Genomic DNA, 15,972 nt, shown 5'->3' with positions numbered 1-15,972 from the left:
TGAAGTAACAAAATCTGTTTCTTGAGAAAACAAAAAATTGCCTGCTCTGTTCCCGTGGGATCTTTTTGTTTTCCTTCTAGACATTTAGACTTTGTCTCAATCAAGCAATAAAAAAATGTTTTGTTGATATAGCAAAAAATGTTTTCTGGATTAAAAAATTGTTTATTTAAATAATTTTATTGACATGACAAAAGTGGTTTTCTTGAGCTAATTCTTTTTAAGAAAAATCTTTTGTCATTTCTTTTGTCATGAGAAAAATAATTTATTTCAAGAAAACAACGTTTAGTTTTTGTAAGTAATTGAGCTTTTTTATTCTTTTTATTATTTTATGAAATAATAAAAAAAAAAAAATTTATTTTTTTTTAATGACAAAAGTTTACTTAAGGGGGGCACAGTGGCTTAGTGGTTAGCATGTTCGCCTCACACCTCCAGGGTTGGGGGTTCGATTCCCGCCTTTGCCTTGTGTGCGTGTGTGTGTAGTTTGTATGTTCTCCCCGTGCCTCAGGGGTTTTCTCCGGGTACTCCGGTTTCCTCCCCCGGTCCAAAGACATGGATGGTAGGTTGATTGGCATCTCTGGAAAATTGTCCGTAGTGTGTGATTGTGTGAGTGAATGAGAGTGTGTGTGTGCCCTGTGATGGGTTGGCACTCCGTCCAGGGTGTATCCTGCCTTGATGCCCGATGACGCCTGAGATAGGCACAGGCTCCCCGTGACCCGAGAAGTTTGGATAAGCGGTAGAAAATGAATGAATGAATAAAGTTTATTTAAAATGCAACAATTTCCTTTTTTTTCGTGAAAAAAACAACTTTTGTCATTTTGATAAACCAATTAAAAAAAGTTAAATTACTTAAATTAAGAAAAAAGTTTTTGTCTTGAGATAAATTATTTTTCTCATAATCTAAAGATCAATCACAGTCAAATACAGTCCTTTACATTTACACACTTACATTTAAGGCATTTGGCAGGCCTTCTTATCCAGAGTGAATTACAGAAGTGTTTTAAAGTGTCTGTCATCAATGAATACATGGATATTGGTACACAAGGTCACGAACTAACAATATCTTCAGCATACTATGATTTGAGGGAGCGAGAAACGTCGTCACTGCAGAATTAAATTAAATAACTCATGGTCTTTCTAAACTTCTGTACCTGAACGCATCTGTTTTAGAAAATGAATCAACACCTTCTGACCAATCACAATGCAGAATTCAAGAGCACTGTAGAATTCTGAGTTTCCATACACCCCATAAAAGGAAAATAATAACTATGGCAGTGATAAAGTTAATAGTTAATGATGATTACTAGACAATGGCGCATTGGAATTAAATTTTAGATTACAGATCAGAATAAAGTCTTTTCTAGTCATTTAAGTCACTGATTGGACATTCATTTGACGTCTCATCAACAGGAGCATTAACAGTCCTGTTATTCAGTGCGCTGATGGCGGTAATAAGAATGAAATAAAATCAAGATACTAATCAATTCAATGCCACTACAGAATCAAGTATTGTGTAATGAACCACGGCACGCATCAGATACAGAGATAAGAAGTGCAGTAGAGAGAGGGAACGAGAGAGAGAGAGAGAGAGAGAGAGAGAGAGAGAGAGAGAGAGAGAGAGAGAGAGAGAGAGAGAGAGAGAGAGTGTGTGTGTGAAAAACCCTGCTCAGTAACCTTTGTCACTCTCTCTTTAATCCTGTTGACCCTTGTGCAGACAGGAATATCGAATGATGAGAGCCCTGATGATGAGCTCTGGCTTCTTCAAACTGAAGAGGAGCTCTCACCCTTGTCCCCTAATCAAAGTTAAATATGCAGGAAGCAATTACACAGGTCATAACCCCTCTTCTTAAATTACTTTCCCTGACATGATTAGAAAACTCTGGCATTTTTTATCAGGGTGAAAAACATGAGGAAGTAAAATCACTAGTTGTTTACAGGAGTTAAAACATTTAAACGCTGTTATTGCTTATCATTCAGTTCGTAGATACTCGGTCGGTATGTGAAGAGTGTAAGCCTGGTGCTTAGCAGGTTTGCCTCACACCTTAAGGGCTGGGGTTTGATTCTCGTCTCCACCATGTGTAGGTGTGTGTGGAGTTTTTCATATGCTTCAGGGTTTTTTCCCCCAGTCCAAAGCCCTGTGATGCACTGGAACTTTGTCCAGCATGTCCCCAGCTCAATTTCTGAGTCCCCTTGGAGAAACTCCAGGTTCCCTGTGACCCTGCATAGTAACGTGCAAGTTCTTCCAACAGCATAAGAATTCCAGCGTGCAGAAGATCCTACAGCCTTGAGATGCTCGTCAACGTATTTTTCCATATCGTGTTCCTGACAACTAAAAATCATCATCAGTTTCTTCTCATAGAAATACAAAGTGAAATTCATGTCACAATGCAAAGGTGTTCCTCAAGGGACTGTTATGAGATCCAGCTTTTTCAAGTGGTTCCATCCCAAAATCTTTTAACATTAATTAAATTAAAATGTTAATTATGTTTATCTTTTGAGGGGGCACGGTGATTAGTGTTTTTTTTTTATTTGAGTGGTTAGCATGTTCGCCTCACACCTCCAAGGTTGGGGGTTCGATTCCCGCCTCCGCCTTGTGTGTGTGGAGTTTGCATGTTCTCCCCATGCCTCGGGGGTTTCCTTCGGGTACTCCGGTTTCCCGGTCCAAAGACATGCATGGTAGGTTGATTGGCATCTCTGGAAAATTGTCCGTAGTGTGTGATTGCGTGAGTGAATGAGAGTGTGCATGCCCTGTGATGGGTTGGCACTCTGTCCAGGGTGTATCCTGCCTTGATGCCCAATGAAGCCTGAGATAGGCACAGGCTCCCTGTGACCCGAGAAGTTTGGATAAGCGGTAGAAAATGAATGTTTATCTTTTGCATATCCGGTTGAGGATATAACTTGCAAAATTGTTTTTTTTTTCAGTTAGTACTGTCCTGCAGAACCTACATAATATATTCATATGTTTCCCAGAAAATGAATTAACAACAACTAACACCATTCACCGTGTTCATTACCCATAATGTGTCGTGTATGATTTTGCCTTCTTGTGTCATGTTTGCACCGTTTGTAATCATTGTGTACAAGTTACACAGTTGTCCTTGGTGTTCCGAGATGGATCTCAATCTCATACTGTAAAGTGGCTAGCGGAATGGAGTCAAACATGCAGAAGATTTCACTTTTTTCAAACTTATATCAGCTCTGGTTTTCTCTCAAAAGTAAAAACAAAACAAAACAAAGTGATAGTACAACTTATAAACTATCTGAAACATGATATTTGGTGCATTGGAAAAGCACCGTTAAATCTAGCATGTTAGCTAGCAGGTTAGCGATTAAATCTAGGATTTTAGCTAGCAGGTTAGCGATTAAATCTTCTGTAAACAGACTAACTGTTTATAATTAATTGCTGTGTCTTTACTATAAGTAAAAGTATGAACCGGTGTTTAAATATTACACAATTAAAAGTATCTCAGGAGGTAAAAAGAGCTGATAAAATCATACCTGCTCCTGCTTGACTAGCTAGTTCAACCCATGCTAAGGAAAATATTACAGTATCCTAACATTTCTGGTTGGCAAATGATTAATAATCCTTTCAGTAAAACATTAGGGCACATTAGCAACATTAAAAAATTACTGTAACTAGCTAATTAAAAAAACTCTTTTACAAAACAAAACTAGCTAGCTCATTTAATACATGAATATGTTAAATTGAGCAACTAGCTCATTTTTTAGTCTAATTCTAATGTCTAAACTTAACTAGCTTGTGTAGAAACAGTAAACATGGTTCTTTAGTGTTAACTATAGAAATAATTGAGCTGAGATTTGTATTTTTTTTTGGTCGAAATATAAATGTAAGCAGTGAAAAGCATGTTTATTTCTCTCTCTCTCTCTCTCTCTCTCTCTCTCTCTCTCTCTCTCTCTCTATCGGAAATTAACTGCAGAAAGAGTTCAAGTATTTAAGTTCAATAATCCTTGAGTATTATTGAACAGTAAAGTAACTAAGTACAATTACTCTCAGATTTTCCACAGCTGCTCCATAACTACTTCTCGTGATCTCCGGAGGCTGAAAGCATGCGATGGGTTAGAATGGAAATAAACATTTTGTAAAAAAATAAATAAATAAATAACATTCATACATTTTATTCATTACCAAAATATGGACTAAGATGCATCTGTTTTTTCTTTTTCTTTTCTTATCATTTCATTGTGTTTTACAGGAATTTTGATATACATTTTGATATTTGGTAGGCAGGAATTGGCATCCGGGTTTAAAGTTTGAACAAAAATTGAAGAATTAAAGAAACTGAACAAAAATTGATTTTGTGAGGCGAAAAAAAATTATTCGAACTCAAAGGATAATTGAGAGCATTGTTTTGGGTTTTTTTTTTTTTGTTTTTTTTTTTGTAATAAAACAAGGTGAATCTTAAATGAATTGTATTTTTTATAATTTACCCGAAGTATTACCTCCTCCAAAAATAAATAAGTAAATAAATAAAATAAATATTAAGTGTATTTTTCAGGGGTTATTTAATGTGCACCATAAAGAAAATAATGATAAAAAGAAATGTGGGTGAATATTGTTTAATCCATTATTTGGCAAAGCATAAAAAAATTAATTTTTACACATTCTAAAGAATAAAACACTTAAGTACATGCTGTTATTGAAAAACAATGAATGTCAACGTGATTGTTTTGTATTCTTTATTTATTAAAAGCTGATTTGGCATCAGAAGCTTTCACTATTCATAAAAAAAACCCACTTCAGATTTTATTGGCAACCGTTTCATCTACGGTGCCTTATTTCGATATCGGTTTCCAGCTCATCAAGGCTTTGAGGACGTCTCTTCCAGCTGATGTATCTAAAGAAAAGGCAGGAAGGGGAACAGAAAAGGGTCAGATGTTCCTGCCCCTGTGCCATGCCCCCTTACTGAGATGCTTTCAATGAAGAGAAGTCATCTACTGAAGGTTTCTTGGACTGTTTACGATTCACCGTCTGAGATGTCACTGCCAGATGACCTGTCATAAGATCGTGTGTGTGTGTGTGTGTGTGTGTGTGTGTGTGTATAAATGAGGGTTTGAGGTGGAGGGCAGAGGCCGATTAGGAGACTATAGCGAGCACAGCCAGTGCTAATCCACTGTATGACTACCATAATGAAAGGATTGTAAAATCTCTTATAATATTATAAACCCATGATTCCAAGACTTTGACCTCTGGCAGGTAATAATAATACCCTCCTTTCATACTTCTGAATATCTCCATAGAATCACTTCTACAGTAATCATGACCTCCTGGCCTGTGTTTTATTTACTTATTTTTTTGTGACAAAGCACCGTGTTCAGCGCTCGAGGCTTTCAGCATGAGTCGAACAATCAGAGTCAGTTAACTAACAAAAGGTTTGCATAACCGTCAAAAACGTTCTTAATATTTTTAACATCTCCACAGGAACAGTGCACGTGTATAGCTGATCGAGAACGTCAACGAGATGCAGGTCCATGATTAAGAGTCGTTGGAGGACATACTGAACAAAAAAGAACATAAAGTGAATAGGATAAATAAACAGAAAAAAGGGGTGAGGACACGAATGAAAAGCAAGGGCAGATATTTATGAAAAAACAGGCTCATACACACAAACACACACTTTCCATGAGTACTAGCTGAGTACAAGGCATTTCGTAATGCTCTCAAGGTCCAAAGTCACTTCTCTGATCCTAACCCAGGTTCTGAAGGATAATCTCTCACTCTCCAGTTTTTACTCCTTGTCCTCTCTAGGGGTCGTTTGTGGCCACGCACCGGTTCTTGGATCACGTGGAGATGAAGTTAGTCAGCAACAGTGACTTTCGCCCATGTTTACAAAAATCCAGACTGCTTACGAAATCAATCCACGAGGCATTAATCCAATCAAATCCTCCATTTGCAGTACATCACACGTTTAACGTGTATAGGAAAGATTATTTATACACCTGCTTAGAAGGGCTCTAAGCAATCATATGATTGAACAAATCAGGTGCAATGCGCTTAAAGGCCAGTGTGATAAGTAATGGCACACGTCCATGAGACCAAAAAGCCAATGGATATGTTGTTTCACGTTGTTTTACCCAAGTAACTTTATCGTACATTTAGATTAAGGAGAGAAAATCAGAGTAACTTGAAAAACAACGATGAGCGGCTTATTCGTTATCAAATTTTAGGCCTATGATTAATTTGCGGTAAAACAAACAGACGTTCTGCGATCATATGCAGTGTAACACAGTGCAGTTAACTCTTCCCAACACACACACACACACACACACACACACACACACACACACACACACACACACACACACACACACACACACACACACACACACACACACACACACACGTCCTATATCTATTCTGTTCCTGATCAGAAAACCAGTCAGACTGCAACATCGTGACCTTATAGTAACTCAAAAACACATTAGCAGCAAAAAGGGTAGAGATGGTTGCATCGTATACAAAAAAAATAAATAAAAAAAAAGAAAGAAGAAAAGGCTCGGCCAAAGCGTCACGTGACTCGCATAGTTCTTTAGTGCATTCTCCTTTCATTTCAGCCATTGCTTTTACCTCTTCACTCCACGCATGCAACCATGTATTTATTAATGGATCGCTAATGGACATCAAGTGCTTGCTACAGCGCTACTGCTGCTATGTTATACGTACGAGACCCGCTAGCCGACAGAAATAAATAATAAAAGCTTTTAGCGGGCATGAAGATGTTCTCTTGGTTGCACACGGATTACGGCATAACCAGTCGCACCAAGAGCTCTTGTCAGCGAGCCTTCTACAGCCAGATGTCATGAATTTCAGGAAATCTTTACCTGGTAGTCACTCACATGATCAAGAAAAACATTAATGATAAAAGCCTAAGAATTTAAAATACATTCATAATATAAATGATGAATACTTTAATAACGATCATAAAGTCTGTCAATAATTTAAAATCCTTCCCACATATAGCGCTGCAGGAACGCTCCTATCGGTTATGGTCCGACAACTTCCTCTTTTTCCTCCTCTTCCTCCTCAGTTGTACTTGTCTTGGACATTCATCTGACTGTGACTGGACTTGGCTCTACTGGCTGTAAAGGAATAATCAGATTATTCATTAGGTTGTGTTTTTTTTTTTTTTAGCAGAAAACTACTAAAATCTTAAAAAGTTCAGGTGAGGTATTCCAACTCTGAGTGTGGTTGTGTTTCTTTTTATTCATGTCTTCCTCTTCAGGACCTAACTTCTACTTTCGTTATTTAATTTCGTTACACATCTACTTACTTTTCTGCCTCTAACATTATCATACAGTATATTATTCTATCTTATAATCAGCTTGGTTTGAACTAACTGGGCTTCACTGTGATACCAGCTCACTACACGCGTCTACTACGAAAAGGTGAGATCTGTTCGGAATCCCTATCAAAACATGTGGGTTTGAGGAAAATTTGAGTCGTACCATAACTAGAACTTACTGGCCAATGACTTGTTGACTTTTATTCGGAAATATGTTGTTCTACATTTCAACCTTTGCTAGAAGAAGATCAGGATCATACCCTGTTTTCCTGACTAGCTGACTGACTCGATATACTCTGTGTTAAGTATTATAATAATACCTTCCGTATTTTAGCTTAGATTCAGGACAAACGGTCCATAATCCGTCATCTTCATGAAATGACATTATGTCTCAAGACAAAAACAAGCTCAGAAGTGACTGTTTTGATTTCATTCCCAGTTCAGTTTACTTCCTTTCTGGAATGATGGGTGTTTGTGGCATAAAGCAGTTAAACACACAAACTTCCCTTTTTTTTTTTCTCCATATGGATGAGCTCAGTCTGACGGGTGAGAGAGGAACGTCATCCTCCCAAATGAAAACTCTCTGCTATCAATAGGGTTCCATGACACACCAGCTTTTATCTGTTTCTACTTCCTGTTTAATGTTGCACTGAAAATGACAAATGAATTATTTCAGCTTGAGCTAAGAGAGACACTCACGGTGTATGAGCTTGCGTTTCTTTTGTTCCGAGTGCAGATAATTGCTCAAGTAGAAGATAATTGGAAGGAAGAGCAAAAAGCTGCACAAGGCGATGACTGGAACGTTCTCCTCACGATTTAATGAACACTTAAAGTTCTTGCTCCACAAGTGTCGTGTCACGTTCATCTAAGGGGGGAGGGGAAGGAAAAAAAAAACAAAGAGCCGAGCCTAATGTTAGAAAGTTAGCGCTAGAGCAGGAAAGCATTCCGACATGCAGGATAGTGCGTTATTGGGATGTCATTCTATGATAAAATAAAAATATTTTGCACACAAGAAATGCAGGGTATGTGTTTAGAAGGTGTGGTTTAGATCAGTGGTCCCCAACCCCCGGGCCCGGGCCGCCCAAGGAACATTAAATTATTTCCATTTTATTTACTGTGGTGTATTTCTCTCGGGTTTGTGCGACTTTCCATGAGCGGGAGGTTAACCGGGAGCTGAGAGACGTCACCTAAAGCTGCACCAATACCGCGCATGTGCAAAATATCATGATATCGGGCCGGGTTTAGGTGACGTCTGGAGCTGAGCAGGGGTTTTCTGCAGTGACAGTAACCAAAACAAAACAACGGAATAAACTGGACATAAGCAACACACTTCGGGTGTCATTGTCTCCTATTAGGCGTTGTAGTGAGTTAAAAAGGCATGTTTAAATACAATTAAATGAAAATGATTAATTTTCATTTAATTGTATAGCACAACCCACCCAACCCACCGGGCCGCAGTAAAATGATCAAACATTGACCGGTCCGCGGCGAAAAAAAGGTTGGGGACCACTGGTTTAGATCACCACTCACCGCATCCTCCACATCGATACAGAGAGACATGTTACTATACTGATCATTGAGTATTTTATACGAAGTCCTGCACTCCACACACAACTCCGTGTGGTTTCCCTGTGGAACGAACACACACACACACACCAAGCAAACATTAGTCACTGTCTTTTGAACCACAACATTATCATTGGTTTATATTATTACTGATACCTGGTATTTCTCAAAGCAGGTCAGCGACTGATTGAGTCGATCGTTGAAGTAAAGTGTTTTATTCGACACACTCTTCTTATCATCAGACAGACAACCTGAGGAGTGCAAAAACAAACAGAGATGTCATAGTAGATGTCAAACAACCCTAAAAACACAGTGCATCACTATTACTGCAATCCGAATGAGGAGCTAGAGGTACTGCATATTCACAAATTTACAAGGAACACAATATATATAAGTACAACACTACACACCGGTACATTCGGACGCGATCCAGGTGTTTTCGAAACTGATGTAAAGGTTGTACAGAAGCATCAGCCTATCAGAGCGCAGCAGGGAATCCTGACAGCTCTGGTTCCCTGTCTGAGGACAGACAGAGATTACACTGAGGTTAGTCTGAGATTAGTCTGAGATGAGTCTAAGATTAGACTGAGATTAGACTGAGATGAGTCTAAGATTAGACTGAGATGAGTCTGAGATTAGACTGTAAGAGTAGTTGTTCCTGATCACGTGACGCACATCACGAGTTCTTGGTGCATGTGACCAGGCTGAGAACTTCTGCAAAACACAGTCTAAGCATTCATTCTAACACAAATATCGTGTCTTTAATGACATGAAATAAACACTTACCCCAGTCGATATGTTTTTAAAGACGTCCTGAAAGCTGTTATAAATGTTATAACAGTTCTGACACACTTTAACAGGACGCACGTTGGACACTAGACAGTACGCTAAACTTCCATATGTCTGACCGAATTCATGCAGCAACTCCAGGCAATAATTAGTCGTTTCCAGCTCCCCTGGGAAGGAAGCCGACAGACTGAGACTGAGAGAAGAAAAGAAGCTGTTTTCATTAAAAGCAGGCGGTTTTAATTCTTCCATGTGACTCGTTTCCACTGCGCCATAAACTAAGATTTCACCAAACATCAAATTCCTCCAAAGCAACAAAAACAGTACACAGTTGTAGCCTGTAAACATCCCCATTTCCCCCCTGAAAGCTGGTTTATTAAGTCCCTAAATCTACTGTCTTTCTGGTGCGCGTTACTTCCTTGTTTTCGTTTTCTCACTAAACACGTGATTGGAAATCTCGCGAGAAGAGAGAAACTGAACCTGTTGTAGTTCTTCTGCACCTCTAAACATCTGACCCTCAGATCTGTGTGTAGTTCTGCAATAAATTACAGAATGTTGGAAGCACATGATAATATAGAATGTTTCTGTATGCTGTAGAGATACAATTTCCCAGATACAAACCCTGCATCCCTATCATCCCAGCATGATGCATTGCCCCTGTGCAAAAAGCAGCTCCATGATGACATGAAGGTTGGAGAAAGTGCAAGATCTGAACAGAGCACTGTCTCTGACTCAACCCCACTTGAACACCTTTGGGATGAACTGGAACTGGAGTCTCATCATCATACAAACATCAGATTCTGATCTCACTAATGTTCTTGTAACTGATTCCCACAAATCCACACAGCCACAATCCAACATCTAGGAAAAACATAGTGATTTTAACCCTATATAATAATATATTGAATATTGTGGAATGCTGTGACAGCTGTAACACGTACTTACAGCTTAACCTGTAAATTCTACAAAGAGCTCACACTGGACGCTCCTTTAAAAAACAACTAAATAAACGTATTGTCACAGAGAACATAATCATATCAACAATTATACTTTTTAGTCCTTATCCCTTATAAGCTGTTAGAACACAAACAATAACCAATCAAAGAGTGATTCACGGACTTATGAGACGTTTTCAATCAGTAAAAATGAATGAATGATGTTCTGTCTGTGAGTCTAGTATGAGTCAGGACTCACATGTGAGACGTGTGTTTTTCTTTCTGTTTTACTGTTGAAGATCAAATCTGAGCTGCTCTTTAGATGAACAAACACTTGGAGCATCTCAGAAAGCAGAAATGGGTTTGATTATCAACTCGACCATTTCTAAATCTAAACAAACAGCATCATAAAAAAAAAAACTTCATTCCGACACTCAATCTAAGTGACTGTTTAGTTAGGCTTAAAACCATATAGGCTGAATAAATAATAGGTAAATAAAGATAGCACTTGATGGACATGTCTATAATCGCATCACGAACAAAAGCTTCCTTCAGATATAATAGCAATAATAAGACTCTGTTGTTATTATAGGCTTATAGACCCTGTTAAGAACTAATGGTTTTAATGAGGTTTAGAAATAGCAAATAATCTACACCTCTTGATTAAATTTGTTAATCCATTGTCAGAAAACAATCTTGGATTTTAAAACTAATTGAATAATTGAATTATGAAGACTACAAAGCCTCAGAGATGACAGCAAGGGTTTTTTTTTTAAATAAAGTAATAATTATCTAGATTAATTATGTAGGTGAGAAATACTTCGCTCGTGGCAGCTGGTATGTTTTAAAATAAGTGAACTGGTGTGTTTGAAATGAATAAATTGATGTAGTGAATTATATCAAGGTGACAGAGATAATGCTTAATATTACTTTGCTTTTTAAAATGGTACATGTTTACCATGTAGTTGTATTAGCTAGCCAAAGGATCATGTCGAAATATTGATATAAGCAGGATGATTATCAGCAGCGATGGCTTAGTGATTGAGATTTCTTTTATTAACAAAAAGGTTGTGAGTTCACTTCCTAAGACTGCTAAAAGAGCCTCTATTGGGTCCTTGAACCAGACCCTTAATCTCCATCTTCTCATCTTGAAGCTTCGATTGGATTTTGCTTCACTTGTTGGATAAAAGCACTGACCAAATGAATAATTGCAAATGATTAAGGATCATAGCCTCGGGTGTGAAGAGAGCTACTTACAGGAGCCCGAGCATGCTGGTGTGGTTGTAGAAGTGTCCAAGGATAAGAAGAAAATAACAAAAGAACTAATACAAGATGATGGAAGTTAAATCAATTCATTTTTTATGTAACATAAAAAAACATAAAATCTATGCTGCAAAAATGTAATAAAATTTGCATGTCCTAATTTAAAATCTGGCAAAATATGTCTTTGTGTGTCTTAAAATCAGCAAAATAATGTGTGTGTGTGTGTGTGTGTGGTAGAAGCAGGTGGAGAAGAGGCTGGGGGCAGTGAAGTTGGGGTTGTTGTGATGACAAGCTGGTCAACACATCTTCAAAGCTGTATGGCCGACTGGCCTCAGGCCTGGAGGGGGGGTTCACGTGGAGTATGAGCTGCTCTGCTCCTCAGCTTGCAGCTGGAACATTAGAGATGACTGGGGTCACCACGCTTTACACACACACAATCTGCATGACTCCTCTTGGGGGTATGGGAATGCCATATGATATTTCCCACAAAGCTTTGTCTGAAAGCATACAATAAATCGCCTCTCTCGTTTCTCACTTCTTTCCTTCTTTTCCATTTTTGCTGCATTCTCTGTTTAATCATTTGAGTTTCCAAGTTTTTCTCATCACAAGCCTTTTCCTTTACAGTATTATCAGATCAGCTAGTGACAGAACAAACATACTGCACACACACACACACACACACACACACACACACACACACACACACACACACACACACACACACACACACACACCCCTTCCTCTTTCATCTCAAGATGATATGAAAGCTTCCGTCGCAACGATCCACGCGTTGCACGCTTTTTTGACACTGTGCAATTTCCGAGCGTGCGCGGCCACAAAAAAATAATTACGGAGTCAAGGTAAACGATCCGGGGCCTCGATTCTGATTGTGGTAATTGTCATACACCCTCGAATCAAGCCACTGCAGTCAATGGTCTTTAATGTGAAATTAGTGCCTCTTGATAACTTGCAGTCCGCAGCAATTCCGCAGTCATCAGAGCTAATAGAGACGCGCAGCGCAGAATGCCGCGTATTAAGGCCTATTCTCGTGGCTCATGCGTGGCAAGAGCTGTAAGGCTGGCCATAAAAGCAGCATTTTTTTTTTTCTCGCTGAGTGGATTGTGGCTTTAGCTCGCCAACACTGTGCCATTTAAATGTATAAAAAAGCCTCAACTCAAACGGATGATCAAAGTCATTTCCCACACGCTGGTAATTTCACTTGGGTTGCTAGTAGCAATATTATAAATATATAGTATATAACATATATTACTCCTCTGTAATGTTATTTGGTTGCTTTTAAAATGCATTATGTGGTTAAATTATAAGTTTGAATTGTTTCTATAATGTTTTTTTATGTTGTTCCAACCACATTAGGGCTTAACAGTTTATTCATGAAGCCAATGTTTTTTAGTTTATTTTTCTGGGTGGAGCTCCTATTTTCCTAGTGTATAGTAGTGCATGTACGGTGCCAACCAACTTTAGTCACATTTCAAAGTCAGTAGCAGCAGTAGCACTTATAATAGTAACAGTATTAACAGTATAACAGTAGTATTAATACTGATTTGTAAGTTGCTTTGAATAAAATTCTGTGCTAAATGAATAAATGCAATGTACGTATTGTAAATGTAGTAAATTATAGTAATGATGGTAGTACTAGTAGTAGTAGTAGAGTATTAGTAAGTTAGTTGGGGTGGTTGTAGTGGTGATTTTAACTCTTTGTGCGTCCTTAGGCACTGTGGTTATTAAGGGTTAACTACTGCCGTTGTGCTTGACCTGGTTCTCTAAACTTGGCCTTTGGGACAGAGAGCTGTAAAGTTATGCAGAAGTTATTCTCTGTCTTTTCGTCCCGTCCCTAATCCGCCAAAACCGAGTTTCTTTGGGTGAGCACTGTGCTGCTTTTCTTGTTTCAGACTGGCTATACAACATAAAGTCACACCGCATTTAATGCTTACGGCAAGATGGGAACCGGGGGGTTTTACAAATGCGTAGCCTATATTCTCTCTCTCTCTCTCTCTCTCTCTCTCTCTCTCTCTCTCTCTCTCTCTCTCTCTCTCTCTGCGTCGTGGGAGTCCCCGACCCACAAATCCTCCTTCTCTTTACCCCAGGGTCTGACCCGAATGACAAAAAAAAAAAAAAAAAACATTTTCAGCGCGTCTCTGGGAAAACGCCGGAACTGATAATAGAGATTTCTTTTCCATCTTTTACGCACGACTTGGTTATTGTCGCTTCTCCTTGGTCGCGATTCCTCTCGGAGATTAAACCTGACTTCCCTGCTCACACCGGCCAAAGTGGCCTGAGCTGAACGGATGACAGCAGACAGATGGGGATGATGAAGGTTTTGGACCTGCTGGCTGGTGGGTTGCCAGACTGGGTCGAATTTTTCAGCGGAAATACTTATGATTTGATTTGGATAATAATAATAATAATAATAATAATAATAAGAAGAAGAAGAAGAAGAAGAAGAAGAAGAAGAAGAAGAAGAAGAGGAGGAGGAGGAGGAGGAGGAGGAAGATGAAGAAGAGGGGAAGGAGGATGAAGAAGATTGAGAGGAAGATGATTATGATGATGGTGATGATAGTTTTCAAACAGAAATGTTTTCAGCATTTTTTTCTGTCAATTTGTTTGTTTGTTTGTTTCTTTCTATCTTTCTTCATGATGGTCGATATTTCTTCCATGTTTAGCAAAAAAAAAACTTTTAACTTATCCTTCCACTTTAAATTATTTTTTTATTATAACCATAAATGATTTTTCTTTAAATGAAGCGCTCCTAATGGATGGTAGTTTAGATAAGAGTAAGAGAGATTTAGAGCGTGATGATGATGATGATGATGATGATGATGATGATGATGATGATGATGATGATGACAGTGAATAAGGATGCACAATACAAACATAACTGTAATAAATTTCCCTTTTGTATAGCATTATTGCATACAAGTTGTTGGATTATTCAATTCAATTCAATTCAATTCAAGTTTATTTGTATAGCGCTTTTTACAATAGACATTGTCTCAAAGCAGCTTTACAGAACATAAACATAGAGCAGAAGGTAAACATAATTAATGATAAAGGAAATAACGAATAATAAAAGAAATAAGAATTAACAGAATCAAAATTCTAGATTATTATTAGATATATATAGTTCACAATGTGTATGTATTTATTCCCCTATGAGCAAGTCTGAGGTCTTGAAAAGTCTGAGTCTTGAAAACTCCCTTAAATTGGTAAAGGAAGAAACCTTGAGAGGAAAAGGACTCAAGGGGGAACCCATCCTCATATGGGGGACACTGGGGGTGTGATTGTAATATACAGTCAGTTAAATGTTGTATTGGTGTAAGGATCATGGACTTCGGATCGCCTTAGTATCACAGAGTCTAACTGGTGATGTCTCAGGATTCTTAGAGTCGGCCTCGGCTCAGTGGACGTCCAAAGGCTTCATCCCACAGAGGACGTTGGGAGCTGGTACAGTGTCTGGATGCCTCGGGATGGGTACAAAGAGAGAAGCAGTGGAAAGGGATTAACATATCTGCTATTTTTTTAAATTATCAATTTAAAAAAATATTTTCTTTGTTCATATTCCAATATTTTGAAAATAAATGTTGATTATGTTATATTGTTCTATTTTAAGTAGAAAAAGTAGTCCAGACAACATAAAAAATCTTAAAAAAATAATTCTGACACATATAATAAACAATACAAAATATAAAAGATAGAGATAAAAATATGATGGCTGAAGATTAAATAACCAGAAGGCTTACAATGTCATTTAAGGCTTTTAAATTGATAGGCTAAAAGTGTAAATGATGTGCAACAGGCAATATGCTGTGTCTTAAGTCTGAACAAATTACATGTTGCACACAGTTATCACTTCATCACTGATGATTGGTAGCAATAACACTATTTAAGAGGACAGTAATTACACCAGACTAAAGTCTAAATACATTCTTCTCACTTCTGTAATCACATCCTCCAGACACAAAGCTGTTTGTTAGATTGCATTTTAATTAGTCGTAGAATAGATGTGCTAATAAACTTTTAATTTCTTGGTGAAAGATCTTCAGATTCTTGTGTGAAATGTTGTAACTGACAATTGAAGCACATCAAAGTAATATTAATGTTATAAA

At 38.0% G+C, this 15,972-nt stretch overlaps 1 protein-coding gene across 1 annotated transcript; it reads right to left on the bottom strand.

The window, feature by feature from the left end:
• Positions 1 to 5,577: 5,577 nt before the first annotated feature.
• ostm1 (osteoclastogenesis associated transmembrane protein 1) lies at positions 5,578 to 10,101 on the bottom strand. The gene is made up of 6 exons (XM_027147601.2): positions 9,651 to 10,101; positions 9,275 to 9,383; positions 9,021 to 9,115; positions 8,829 to 8,927; positions 7,998 to 8,163; positions 5,578 to 7,095 (listed from the first exon to the last, which is right to left on the bottom strand). Exons 1-6 carry the CDS (start codon positions 10,002 to 10,004, stop codon positions 7,040 to 7,042), a joined length of 879 nt encoding a protein of 292 aa, XP_027003402.1. The 5' UTR covers positions 10,005 to 10,101; the 3' UTR covers positions 5,578 to 7,039.
• Positions 10,102 to 15,972: the final 5,871 nt, after the last annotated feature.

Source organism: Tachysurus fulvidraco, chromosome 9 (genome assembly GCF_022655615.1).
Source record: "Tachysurus fulvidraco isolate hzauxx_2018 chromosome 9, HZAU_PFXX_2.0, whole genome shotgun sequence".
NCBI classification, from domain to species: domain Eukaryota; kingdom Metazoa; phylum Chordata; class Actinopteri; order Siluriformes; family Bagridae; genus Tachysurus; species Tachysurus fulvidraco.
This window is presented reverse-complemented; position numbering and strand designations above follow the sequence as displayed.